Source organism: Hemiscyllium ocellatum, chromosome 19 (genome assembly GCF_020745735.1).
Source record: "Hemiscyllium ocellatum isolate sHemOce1 chromosome 19, sHemOce1.pat.X.cur, whole genome shotgun sequence".
NCBI classification, from domain to species: Eukaryota; Metazoa; Chordata; class Chondrichthyes; order Orectolobiformes; family Hemiscylliidae; genus Hemiscyllium; species Hemiscyllium ocellatum.
Window position 1 is genome coordinate 67,694,091 of NC_083419.1, and position 14,301 is coordinate 67,708,391.

At 44.4% G+C, this 14,301-nt stretch overlaps 1 protein-coding gene across 3 annotated transcripts in view; it reads left to right on the forward strand.

The window, feature by feature from the left end:
- The first annotated feature begins 1,406 nt into the window (after nt 1-1,406).
- The window catches only part of braf (B-Raf proto-oncogene, serine/threonine kinase), a 115,083-nt gene continuing 102,188 nt past the window's right edge, over nt 1,407-14,301 (forward strand). For 2 of the 3 annotated variants that reach the window (XM_060840018.1, XM_060840019.1), the window contains exon 1: nt 1,407-1,512. In XM_060840018.1, coding sequence (XP_060696001.1) covers nt 1,414-1,512 — 99 coding nt within the window. In that variant the 5' untranslated portion in view covers nt 1,407-1,413. Of the gene's footprint in view, nt 1,584-14,301 lie in introns of all 3 variants that reach the window. The other variant, XM_060840020.1, reaches the window with a different exon arrangement.

Consider the following 14,301-nt stretch of genomic DNA (forward strand, 5'->3'; position numbering starts at 1 on the left):
CATTTCTGACTTAAATGGAAGATGTTTTGAAACCGTGTCCACTAGTTTTAGAAGGCCCCATGAGGCATAGCATCCCGAGCATTTACCCTGACATGAACTCCTCAAAATCTTTTAGGTTTCAATAGCAACAATTCCCATTCTTCTAAATACCAGAGAATGTTAGCCCAACCTTTCGATCTTTCCTTAGAAGACAACCCCTTCATCCCAGGAAACAACAGAGAGATATTTTCCTGAACTGCTCCAAATGCAAATGTGTTCTTCCATAAGAATTGGGACTAAAAGATTTCAAGATATTAAGGGGAACAGATGGGAGTAGACAGAAAAAAAACCTCAGGAACAAGGACTAAAAACAAGGCTCAAACATTTTGGGAATGAAATCCAGAAATACTTTTAACAGACAACATAAGTGATATGAGTTTAGAACTCCCTTCCACAAATGCAATGTTAATTTGTATTTATCTCTCAGTCAGCACCTGTCTACATTTTATTTATCACTATATCAATTTCGTGATCTGCCCATCTCTCTCTCTCTAAGTGATTTAAACTTAGTCAGGACTAGTCTAAATTTATATTTATCTCTACCTCTGAGTCAGGACCTGTCTATTTATTATTTATTACTAGTATTTATTACTATATCTCAATCAGGACCTGTCTACCTTGTATTTATTACTATATCTCAATCAGGACCAGTCCACATTGTATTTATTACTATATCTCAATCAGGACCTGTCTACCTTGAATTGGATCACTATCTATCAGTCAGGACCTATCTACAATTGTATTTATCTGTATTTCTAAGTCAGGACCTGTCTATCTTGTATTTATCACTATTTCTCAGTCAGGACCTACCTATATTTGTACTTATCTCCATATCTCAGACAGGACCTGTCTACCTTGTATTTATCACTATTTCTCAGTCAGGACCTACCTATATTTGTACTTATCTCCATATCTCAGACAGGACCTGTCTACCTTGTATTTATCACTATTTCTCAGTCAGGACCTACCTATATTTGTACTTATCTCCATATCTCAGACAGGACCTGTCTACCTTGTATTTATCACTATTTCTCAGTCAGGACCTACCTATATTTGTACTTATCTCCATATCTCAGACAGGACCTGTCTACCTTGTATTTATTACTATATCTCAGTCAGGACCTGTCTACCTTGTATTTATTACTATATCTCAGTCAGGACCTGTCTACCTTGTATTCATCGCAGGCAGGACCAATCTATATTTAGTTAGTCTATATCCCCCAATCATGACCTGCACCTTGTAAATATATCTCTATCTCTCAGCCAGGACCAGCCTATATTTATATTGTTATCTCGGTCAGAACCTGCCTCCCAGAATCCACCGTCGACGTCATGGCTGCGCTGGCGTCAGTTCCGGCTGGGCCTGCCGCGAAGATGGCGGCCGCCAGCCCCGATCCGCCGCCGTTAAACGGCCCGGAGGAGCTGATGGAGCCGCCGGGAGAAGAGGCTGAGGGCCTCAGCGTCTCGGAGGAGGTGAGGAGGGAGGTCCGCGGGACAGACAGGCCGCGGTACTGAGCGGGATCGAGCCCCCCGAGAGGGAGCGGGTCAGTCCCAGACTCCACAGCCGCGGGACTTTCAAACCGGGGACTGATACAGAGAGCGAGAGAGAGATCAGGGTTAAGGTGGAATAATATTATCAGTAACTCAATAAATAACTAACAGGCGGGAGAGAGGGCAGGAGTATCTGAGACAAGTCTGTCACTGTATAACACTGGGGTCCAGTACCGGTGTGGACAGGTCTGTCACTGTGTAATACTGGGATACAGTATTGAGGGTGACATGTCTGTCTCTGTATAACACTGGGGTACTGTACTGGTGGGGATAGGTCTGTTGCTGTATAACACAGAGGTACACTAATGGCGGGGACAGGTCTGTCTCTGTGTAGCACTGGGATACAGCATTGGCGGGGACAGGTCTCTCTCTGTATAACACTGGGGTACAGTATTCGTGTGGACAGGTCTGTCACTGTGTAATACTGGGATACAGTATTGAGGGTGACATGTCTGTCAGTGTATAACACTGGGGTACTGTACTGGTGGGGATAGGTCTGTTGCTGTATAACACAGAGGTACACTAATGGCGGGGACAGGTCTCTCTCTGTATAACACTGGGGTACAGTATTCGTGAGGACAGGTCTGTCACTGTATAATACTGGGATACAGTACTGGTGCGGACCCGCCTGTTCCTTTGTAACACGGGCATACATTACTGGTGGGGACAGGTCTGTCTTTGTATAACACTGGGTTCAGTACTGATGGGGTCAGGTCTGTCTTTGTATAACACTGGGGTACAGCACTGATGGGGGCATGTCTGTCATTGTATAACACTAGGGTAAAGTATTGGCGGGTACAGGTCTGTCACTGTATAACACTGGGATAAAGCATTGGCGGGGACAGGTCTGTCACTATTTAACACTGGGATACAATACTGGTGGGGACAGGTCAGACACTGTATAACATTGTGATACAGTACTGGTGGGGACAGGTCTGTCTCTATATAACACTGGGGTACAGCACTGGTGGGGGCAGGTCTGTCATTGTATAACACTAGGGTACAGTATTGGCGGGGACAGGTCTGTCTCTGTATAACACTGGGATACAGCATTTTCGGGGACAGGTTTGTCTCTGTGTAACATTGGGGTACAGTTTTGGTGGTGACAGGTCAGTCACTGTATAACACTGGGGTTCAGTACTGGTGGGGACAGGTCAGACACTGTATAACACTGGGGTACTGTACTGGTGGGGATGGGTCTGTCTCTGTATAACACTGGGGTACAGTATTGGTGGGGACAGGTCTGTCGCTGTGTAACACTGGGGTACAGTACTGGTGGGGACAGGTCTGTCAATGTAATATATGGATACAGTACTGGTGGGGACAGGTCTGTCTCTGTATAACATTGGGGTGCAGTGCTGGTGGGGACTGGTCTGTCACTGTATAATACCGGGGTACAGTACTGGTTGGTGCGGAATATCTCTGTATAACACTGGGATACAGTACTGGAGGGGACAGGTCTGTCTTTTTGTAACACTGGTCTGTAGTACTGGTGGTGGTCGCACTGCTGCCTTACAGCGCCAGCAAGCCGGGTTTGATTCCTGCCTCGGGCAACTGTCTGTGTGGAGTTTGCATATTTTCCCTGTGTGTCTGCGTGGGTTTCCTCCGGGTGATCCGATTTCTTCCCACAGTCCAAAGATGTTAGGTGAATTGGCTATGCTGAATTGGCCAGTATGTTAGGTGCATTAGTCAGGGGTAAATATAGAGTAGTGGAATGGGTCTGGGTGGTTACTCTTCAGAGGTTCATGCTTGATTAAAACTGGGTATTACTGGTGGTGACTGTTATATCTCTATATAATACTGTCACACTCTACTGCTGGTGTACGTCTGTCACTATTTAATGCTCGGGTGCAGTCCCAATTGGGGCTGCCTGAACACCGTATAACACCGTTGTCCATGATTTGATGTTTCAGGTCTGTCATTGAATACTACTGGCCTCCTTTACTCCAAGAATAGGTCTCTAATTATATAAGAGTTGGGTACAGTACTGGTCATGGCAATTCTGTAACTAGAGAAAGTGAGGAGCTGGAGATTTGAGTTGAGAGTGTGGTGCTGGAAAAGCAGCACATTCTGGACACAGATCTGCAACTGTGTAATGCTGAGTAAAGTACTGGTAAGGACAGTCTGCTGCTGTACAACACCCAGGACACAGTAAGTGATTGGTACAAGTCTGTCATTGTCTTATGTATAAAATACTAATGGGAGGATTTTTTTTCCTATATCGCACTGGATTATATTCACATTGAGAAATGTCTGAAACTGTTTTACACTAGAGGTGGGAATAGATCACACTGTACAGCATTGGGTGTTGTCAATGTATAATTGTGTGTAAAGTAATGGTGGGGGCAGGTTTGTTTCTGTGTGACATTTGGGTACTGTGCTTATGGGCAATTCATTTTGTTCTCATCTGCCAAATCTTTTTCATCCCTCAGTCCTGCTATTTCATCCAGTTTTCATTTGAAGGTTCTCATCGTGTTACCAAGCCCCTCGCAGATCTTGCCAGTCCTATCTAGCCACTTCCTCTGATCACCCAAATCGTGCAAAGCACCATGCCATTCAACCTCAGCATTAGTTGCCAGGCTTTTAGCTTTTGATGCTCTCAGTCTTGAAGTTCTCTCCTGCGACCTGTTTTTCCATTTATCTTGTAATTTCACTGCTTGAACCCTTCCAGTTTGACAAAGTCTTTAGTCCTGATTCTTTCACTGCACTGTGGATTAATTGACATATATTGCTGCTAATCGCTTTTGTGAAGCATGGAAGTTGCTAACGAAATGTAAGTTGTTTAACATGGAGCAAATTCCAAAGCTGTGCAGGTCAGGTGAATTGGCCATGCTAAATTGCCCATAGTGTTAGGTGCATTAGTCAGGCGTAAATGTAGGGGAATTGGTTTAGGTGGGTTGATCTTTGGAGGGTTGGTGTGGACTTGTTGATCTGAAGGGCCTATTCCCATACTGTAGGGAATCTAATCTAATTTAAAAACAATTACAGCACAGTACAGGCCCTTTGGCCCTTGATATTCTGTCAACTGTGGTATCAGTCTGAAATTGATCTGTCCTACACGATTTCATTTTCATCCATATATTTTCCAATGACCATTCAAATGCCCTTCAAGTTGACCAGTCTACTACTATTGCAGGCAGTGTGTTCCGCGCCTCTACTGCTCTTTGAGTAAAGAAACTACCTCTGACATCCATCCTATATCTATCACCCCTCAATTTAAAGCTATGTTCCTTTGTGCTAGCCATCACCATCCAAGGAAAAAGGCTCTCCCTGTCCACCCTATCTAACCCTCTGATTATCTAGTATGTCTCAGTTAAGCCACCTCTCAACCTTCTTCTCTCCAGTGAAAACAGACTTAAGCCCCTCAGCCTTTCTTCATAAGACCTTCCCTCCGTACCAGGCAACATCCCAGTAAATCTCCTCTGAACCTATCCTAAGCTTCCACATGTTTCCTTAAATACGCTGACCAGAACTGTGCACAATACTCCCCAAGTGCGGTCACACCAGAGTTTTGTACAGTTGCAGCATGATCTCATGGTTCCCTCGACCAATAAAAGCTAAAGCTCACATACCTTATGCCTTCTTAAAAACTCTATTAACCTGGATGGCAACTTTCAGGGATCTATGTACATTCTCATCTGCTCATCTACACTACCAAGAATCTTCCCATTAGCCCAGTATTCTTTATTCCTGTTGTGGTTTTGTTCACCGAGCTGGCCACTGCAGCGGACAGCAACTGACAACCGGAAGCGGCAGATTCAAACCACTATAAATGCTGGAGGAATCAGCACAGAAGCGCTTCACAGGAGGCTCTCAAGCACTGGGGATGTCATCTAGAAAGGGGACGAAACGTTTGCAACGAAAACTCCTAGCTCGGCGAACAGCACGGTGGCGCAGTGGTTAGCCCTGCTGCCTCACAGCGCCTGAGACCCGGGTTCAATTCCCGACTCAGGCGACTGACTGTGTGGAGTTTGCACGTTCTCCCCGTGTCTGCGTGGGTTTCCTCCGGGTGCTCTGGTTTCCTCCCACAGTCCAAAGATGTGCGGGTCAGGTGAATTGGCCATGCTAAATTGCCCATAGCGTTAGGTAAGGGGTAAATGTAGGGGTATGGGTGGGTTGCGCTTCGGTGGGTCGGTGTGGACTTGTTGGGCTGAAGGGCCTGTTTCCACACTGTAAGTAATCTAATCTAATCTAAAACGAGCACCCGAGCTACAAATCTTCTCACAAACTTTGAATTCTTTATTCCTGTTGCTCCTTCCAAAGTGAATCACCTCTCACTTTTCCGCATTAAACTCCATTTGCCACCTCTCATCCCAGCCCTGCAGCTTATCTATGTCCCTGTGTAACCTGCAACATCCTTCAGCACTATCCACCGACCTTAGTGTCATCCGCAAATTTACTAACCCATCCTTCCCCGCCCTCATCCAGGTCATTTATCAAAATGACAAACGGCAGTGGCCCTAAAACAGATCCTTGTGGTGCACCACTAGTAATGGAACTCCAGGATGAGCATTTCCCATCAACCACCACCCTCTGCCTTCTTTCAGCTAGCCAATTTCTGATCCAAACCACTAAATCACCCTCAATCCCATGCCTCCGTATTTTGTGCAATAGCCTACTGTGGGGAATCTTATCAAACGCCTTACTGAAATCCATATATACCACATCAACGGCTTTACCCTCATCCATCTGTTTGGTCACCATCTCAAAGAACTCAATAAGGTTTGTGAAGCACAACCTGCCCTTCACAAAACCATGGCAAAAGTGAGGACTGCACATGCTGGAAATCCGAGTCTAGATTAGAGGGGTGCTGGAAAAGCACAGCAGGTCAGGCAGCATCCGAGGAGCAGGAAAATCAACGTTTCTGTCAAAAGCCCTTCATCAGGAATGAAGGAAGGGATCCTCCGGTGTGGAGAGATAAATGGGAGGGGGTTGGGGCTGGAGAGAAGGTAGCCAAGAGTATAATAAATGGATGGAGGCAGGGATGAAGGTGATAGGTCAGAGAGGAGGGTGGAGCGGATAGGTTGGAAGGAAGATTGGCAGCCCCAACCCCTCCCATTTATCTCTCCATCTTGGAGGCTCCCTGCCTTCATTCCTGATGAAGAGCTTTTGCCCGAAAAGTCAATTGTCCTGCTCCTCGGATGCTGCCTGACCTGCTGTGCTTCACAAAACCATGTTGACTATCCCTAATCAAGTTATTCCTCTCTAGATGATTATAAATCCTATCCCTTATCACCTTTTCCAACACTTTACCCACAACTGAAGTAAGGCTCACTGGTCTATAATTTCCAGGGTTGTCTCTACTCCCCTTGAACAAGGGGACAACATTTGCTATCCTCCAATCTTCTAGCACTATTCCTGTAGACAATGACGACATAAAGATCAAAGCCAAAGGCTCTGCAATCTCCTATCTGGCTTCCCAGAGAATCCTAGGATAAATCCCTCTGGCCCAAGTTCCAGAGCAGTGTTTAATAGCTGAAGATCAAGTGGGGTTATGTGGTGTACACTTTAGCTGTGCAAGATTGTTACTTTTCAGAGCAGTGAGGTCGATGCTTTGAGACAGAGTGGCATCAGGAATGTCTTGAGTGAATGAAGCACTACTTGCTGATCGCCTTCAGCTTGGTCCAGCAGCAGACCCCTGTGAGTGCAGTTTCCAGAGACCTACAGACAAGAAGCATCATTCACCAACTCTCTCTGAAAAGGATAAAACCTGGAGACTCTGTAGAGAAACATTTTTACTACCAGGAAAAGATTAAGTCCACCCAGTCAGCTAACGAATCAAAGGTTGACCAACTCTCTGTAGACATCGTCTAGTCACTATCGTGTAAGCAAAAAGTAACTGGTTATCTGATTAGTTACCCACCCTTCACATTCCTCCCTCTCAAGTATGTTTCTTGTGTTCATTGTTTCAAGAGTGGTCAACATAGTTGAGTAAGTCTGGCAGTAACTGCCGAGAGAGTTTGAGGTCAAATTGTCAGTCAGTTGGACAGAATAGTTGGATTGGAAAGATGTGGAAGCTTAAGATAGGTTCAGAGGAGATTTATTGTGATATTGCCTGATATGGAGGGAAGGTCTTATGAAGAAAGGCTGAAGGGCTTAAGGCTGTTTTCATTGGAGAGAAGAAGGTTGAGGGGTGACTTAACTGAGACATACTAGATAATCAGATAGGGTGGACAGAGATCCACTCTACAAATATGTCCAAGATCCCTGAAGGTGGCGATATAGTTAGGGTACGATGATTAAGGAGACATGCAGATTCTTTCCTTTATTGACTGAGGTGTAGGAATTTTACCAGAAGTGTATAATACACTGGTTTGGCCACTGCTTCCAGTTCTTGTCACCACCGTACAGGAAAGATGTAATTACAGTTGAGAGATCCAAAGGGGATGGAGAAGGCTGCTCCAAGACTGAGAAATTTAAGCAGTGAGGAAAGATTGAACAGACTGGTTTTGTCTTCCTTGACACTCAGGTGGCTGACGGAAGGTTTAAAAAATTACAAAGGGTCTGCAAAAGGTGGAGAGGGTGGAAACTGGGGGCATTAGAATTGTAGGAGGCCAGTTTACCCCCCCCACACACACACACTCTCGATGTTTTCATGGCTAGAGGGCCTGTTTCTGTGCTGTATGATTCTATGGCTGATCTGTGTTCCATATACCTGCCTGAGTCCCAGAACACTTAAAACTTCAAGTTAACACAAATCTATCAATTTCTGTTTTAAAATTGATAGTGGATGTAATGTCAGTTGCCATTTGCAGAAGCAATTTCCAAACTTTTCTATCCTTTGTGCATGGAAACATTTTCTAATTGTACTCCAGAAAGTAAAATTCTGGCTTAATTTCTTTTTATTGTGTAATCTAGTCTTTTTCTTTCCCCATCTTCCCCGACCCAAAACTGAAATAGTTTCTCTCTGTGTTCCAACCTGTTCCCCTTAATATTGTGAAAACTTTGGTTAAATCACACTGTAACCTTCTAAAAGTCTGGCAAATACCATTTGTATAATCACTGCTTAGAGTCCAGGTTTCTGGTAATTTTAACGATATACAGGGGGCGCTGGTGAGATGTGACTGAGGAGTACTCTGGGAGAAGTCGGTTCAGTCATCATCACTGAGAAGGGGGTGATGGACATAAGCTTGAAATTAGGTTTCTAGACTGAATGGGTAGTGCCTGGAGAGAGATGAAGTACTTACTACTTGTAGTCATAGTTTGCTAGGAATAGTGAGCAGAAGTAAGAGACCTGAGTTTGGTGATTAGTTGTGTAATCAATTCCTGGATTGTTGTCTGTAGCTGATAAAAGTTTGAATGGCAGGAGAACTTGGCCCCATGGAAATGCTCCTCATGCAATATTTGGAAAGTCAGGGACACTTCCATTGTCCAGGTTGACTCCGTATGCAGGAAGTGTGTTCAGCTGCAGCTCCTGATTTGCCACAGGGAGTACCAGGAGCTGCGGGTGGTCTCATTATGTAGCATCCCTGAGGCTGAGAATACCATGGATAGCACTTTTAGTGAGCTGGTCGCACCACCAGTAAGGGCTGTATAGGCAGAGAAGAGTTGGATGACCACCAGGAAGATGGTTGAGTGCAGGCAGGCAGTGCAGGAGATACCTGTGGCCACTCTTTTTCCCCCCCCCCCCCCCAACTGTTGTACTATTTTGGATACTGTTGGGGGGTAGTATCACCCACCAGATCAATGGCGCCATGACTGTTACTGTTGTACAGCAGGGAGGGTCACAGTGTACCCAAAAGAGAAAATGCTGGAAAATCGCTGACGTTTTGAGTCTAACTGACCCTTTGCCAAAGCTGGTGAATAAAAGATGGTTAGGGCCTGTGAATTGAAAGCTGGGTCACAGTATAGGTGAGCAGTAGTGATACAAGATTCTATTGTCAGGGAACAGAGGTGTTTCTGTGGCCACATGCAAGACTCCAGGAAGGTGTGTTGCCTCCATGATGCCAGGGTCAAGGATGTCACTGAGCAGGCACAGGATATTCTGAAGGGGGTGGGTGAGTAGTCAGATGTGCAGGGGGTTAGGTGGGAAGTTGAAAAGCAGGACCTCTACGGTTGTAATTTTGGAATTATTTCATATGCCACATGCCAGTGATGGTAGGAATGGAAGATTAGTACAGTTAAACAGGTGGCTGAAGAGCTGGTGTCAGAGGGAGGGCTTCAGGTGGATGGATGATTAGGATGTCTTCTGGGTCAGTCACCTGGCACAATGACCTGCACAAGGAGGACCTAAACTGCAGGGGCACCAATATCCTGCCACTCAGGAAGGTTTAAAATAGTGTGGGGGATGGGTGCAGGAACCTGAGCGGCAGGTCAGCAAGTAAAATGACTGAGGAGGAGTCCGAGACTAAGGCTAGTAAGATTAAGAGGAAGAGCAGATGGATGGCTCACTGAACAATGGCAGGATTGGTGGTCTGAGGTGTATTTATTTTAATGCAAGGCATATGATAGGTAAAACAGATGAACATAGATCTTGCATTAATACATCTAACTGTGAAGTTGTAGCTATTACTGAGACTTGGTTGAGAGGGGGAAAAGGAGAAAGTGAGGACTGCAGATGCTGGAGATCAGAGTCGAATAGTGTGGTGCTGGAAAAGCACAGCAGGTCAGGCAGCATCCAAGAAACAGGAAAGTAGATGTTTTGGGAATAAGCCCTTCATCAGGATGAGCCCTTCAGAGGGATAAGGTTTTAGATGTTCCGGATGAGATTGAGAGAGATGTAGAAGAGGAGGGAGAGTTACATTGTTAAGGGAGAATATTACAACTGTACTGAGGAAGGACACCTTGGAGGGCCCATCTAGCAAAGCTTTGTGGATCAAACTCAGGAGTCACTTTGGGATTGGTGTACAGGTTTCCCATCAGTCAGCAGATGAGAGAGGTACGGCGATGTAGACCGATTATGGAGAAGTATAAAACCAACAGGGTGGTTGCTGTGGGCGACTTTATCTTTCCCTATATTGACTGGGACTTGCTTAGAGCCAGGGACTTAGGTGAAGGGGGAATGTGTTAGGTGTGTCCAGGACAGTTATTTCAAACAACATGTAAATAGTCCAACCAGGAAAAAGGCCATATTAGACCTGGTATTGGGCAATGAGCCAGGCCAGGTGAACAAAGTTCTCATGGCAGACCATTGCGGGAGTAGTGACCATAATTCTGGAAGTTTGAAGTTGTTTTTGGAGAACGCCAGGAGTAGTCATTGGGTGAATGACTAACTGGAGAAGGCTAACTATCCCAATATTAGGCAGGCACTGGGAAATGTAGATTGAGGGTGACTGATGGTAAATCCACATCTGGCATGTGAGTCAGTTCCTGTGAAAATGAAGGATAAGAATGGCAAGATTTGGGAACTTTGGAAAATGAGAAGTTGAGAGCTTTGTCAAAAGTAAAATGGAGGCAAATGTAAGGAAACTAAAGACAGACGGAGTCCTTTAAGAATACAAAGATAGCAAGAAAGAACTCAAAGAAATAATTAGGAAGACTGTAAGGGGCCATGAAATGGTGAACAGGGTTAGGGAAAATCCCAAGATGTTTCAAACATATATAAGCCAAAGGGTAGCTAGGGAATCGAGGACAATGGAGGGAGCTTATGCATGGAGCCAGAGGCAGTGGGCAAGGTCTTTAGTGAATAATTTGGATCGGTATCCACAAAAAAGGACATGGTGGATGTTGAGTTTTGTGAGTGCAATATTGATGGGCAGTATGAAAAAGGAGGTGCTATTGGGTGTTTTGCAAAGCATTAAGGTGGACAAGCCCCCAAGATCTCACTGGATCTATCCCAGAAATCCCAGGTAGGAAGGTGAGGAAACTGCTGGGATCTTGTATGAAATTTTTCTATCCTCTTTAGTCATAGGAGAGGTCTGAGAGGACTGAAGATTAGTCAGTGTTGTTCCTTTGTTTATGAGGGAGGACAGGAATAATCTGGGAAATTACAGGCAGTTGAGGGAAAATATAGGAGAAGACACTTGGACATAGCATTTACTCATCAGAAATAACAAGAATGATTGATGAGGGCATAGTGACAGATGTTGTCTATGTAGATTTTAACAAGGTTCCTTTGACTTAAGGAGGTTTTCTGACTGGAGATCTGTGACCACTAGGGTTCTGCAGGGATCAGTGCTGGGCCTCTGTTGTTTGTAATGTTAATCTAAATGATTTGGAGAAGAGTGCTGCCAGCAAATTTACTAATCAAATATTGGGGGAACTACGAATAGTGTGGAGCATTGCCAGAGGATATACCAGGATATAGATAGGCTGTAGACTTGGCCGAAGAAAAATGGGATTTAATCTGGACAAATGCAAGGTGATGCATTTTGGGAGATGTATATAGTGAATAGTATCAACATAATGTGGGGGGGAGTGAGGACATAAAGGTCCTGAAAGTGGCAACATATAAGGTGATCAAGAAGGCATATGACATGGTTGCCTTCATTGGTTGGGGAATAGAGTATAAAAGTTGGCAAGTCACTAGGATAGTGAAGAAGGCATTTGGTAGGCTTTCCTTTAATGCTCAGAGTTTTGAGTACAGGACATTGGTCAAACCACTGTTGGAATATTGAATGCAATTCTGGTCTCCTTTCTATTGGAAGGATGTTGTGAAACTTGAAAGGGTTCAGAAAAGATTTACAAGGATGATGCCAGGGTTGGAGAATTTGAGCTATAGGGAGAGGTTGAATAGGCTGGGGCTGTTTACCCTGGAGTGTCGGAGGCTGAGGGGTGTCCTTATAAAGGTTTACAAAATTATGAGGGGCATGGATAGGATAAATAAACAAAGTCTGGGGTGGGGAAGTTCAGAATTAGAGGGCATAGGTTTAGGGTGAGAGGGGAAAGATTTAAAAGAGACCTAAGGGACAACTTTTTCAGAGGATGGTACATGTATGGAATGAGCTGCCAGAGGAAGAGGTGAAGGCTGGTACAATTGCAACATTTAAAAGGCACCTGGATGGGTATATGAATAGGAAGGGTTTGGAGGGATATGGGCAGGGTGCTGGCAAGTGGGACTAGTTTGGGTTGGGATATCTGGTTGGCATGGACGGGTTGGACTGCAGGGTTTGTTTCCGTGCTGTACATCTCTATGACTCTAAGTCATGTTGCAGCTGCATAGATATTTAGTTAGACCACATTTGGAATATTGTGTGCAGTTGTGGTTGCCATATTACCAGAAGGATGTGGGGGCTTCGGAGAGGGTATAGAAATGGTTTACCAGGGTGTTGCCTGGTTTGGAGGGTATTAGCAATGAAGAGAGATTGGGCACTCTCTTGGTTTGTTTCCTCTTGAACATCAAATGATGACAGGTAACCTGTTAGAAATTTACAACATTACAAGAGGCATGGATAAAATGGATAGTCAGAGTCTTTGTTTTTTTCCCCCAGGTTAGAAATGTCAATTACTAGGGGACACAGGTTTAAGGTAAAAAAGGGTAAGTTTTTAAAGGAGGCAAGTTTGTACACAGAGGGTGGTAAGTGCCTGGAATACACTGCCAGTGGAGGTGGATACAGTAGCAAATTTAAGAGGCATCTTGACAGATATCTGAATGGGGAGAAAATAGAGGGATATGGACTATGTAGGAGCAATGGTTTTTAATTTATAAAGGCATCGTGTGATGGTGCAATCTTGTTGGGCCGAAGGGCCTGTTCCTGTGCTGTAATGTTCTTTGTCCTTTGACTCTTCCTGAGGCAGAGTGCCCAGAATTGCTCACTGTGCTTCAAGTATGGTCTAACCAGGGCTTAGCCTTGCTGAAGCATGATTTCTACTCCGTTGGATATTGAACCGTGAGATATAAAGGGTGGGGTTGGTTAGTTCAGTTGGCTGGACAGTTGCTTTGTCATGCAGAGTAATGCCAACAGCATGTGTTCAATTCCCACATTAGCTAAGCTTACCATGAAGGAAACTCCATCTGAACTTCTCCCTTTGCCTGAGGCGTGGTGACTCTCCTGTTAAACCAACACCAGTCATCTCCCTAGAACGAGACAGCGGCCCTATGGATTGGTAAGTCAATGGGGACTTACCTTTTAAAAGCCAGAATTCTATTCTCTGCTTATTTTCTGTATCTGTTAATGATGTTTTCATCATTTAACTGCACCTCTAAGTTTCTTTGGGCCTGGACTGTTTATTAACTTTTCAGCATTTGAAGAATGTTCTGTTCTGTCATTTTTAGATCCTTAGACCATTGTCTATAATGTATTCCATTTCCCATCGATATGCCCATTTGCTTAATCCTTGTCATTTTATGATTTCACTTTCACTACTTGTAATGCCACCTTTTTTTATTGTCATCAGCAAATTTCTATTCCATCACTTAAATTGTGAATAAGTAGGATAAATAGTTTGGGCCCAAAACAGATCCTTGAAGGATGTTACAATCTCATAATGCCAGTTGGGTTACCTGCTGTTTTCCCTTCTCTTTGTCTTGTCTTTACAAACTGATTTCGTGTGCTTCAATATCAGCTAACAGTCTCTTATGTGGAATTTTTATCAAGTACCTTCTAGAAATATCTCCAGATAATATTTGTAGACCATTCCCTTCTCCGCTATTTTAGTTATCTCTTCAAAATTGTTTAGGTTTGTCATACATGACCCACCCTATGTAAATCCTTGCTGGTTCCCACATACACTTTATGAAGTATCCTATTGCCCTGACTTTTAATTGTACACTCCCCTGCTTTCCCAGCAAAAGATTTGGCTAACTGGTTTTCTCCCCTCAATTTTTTCCAG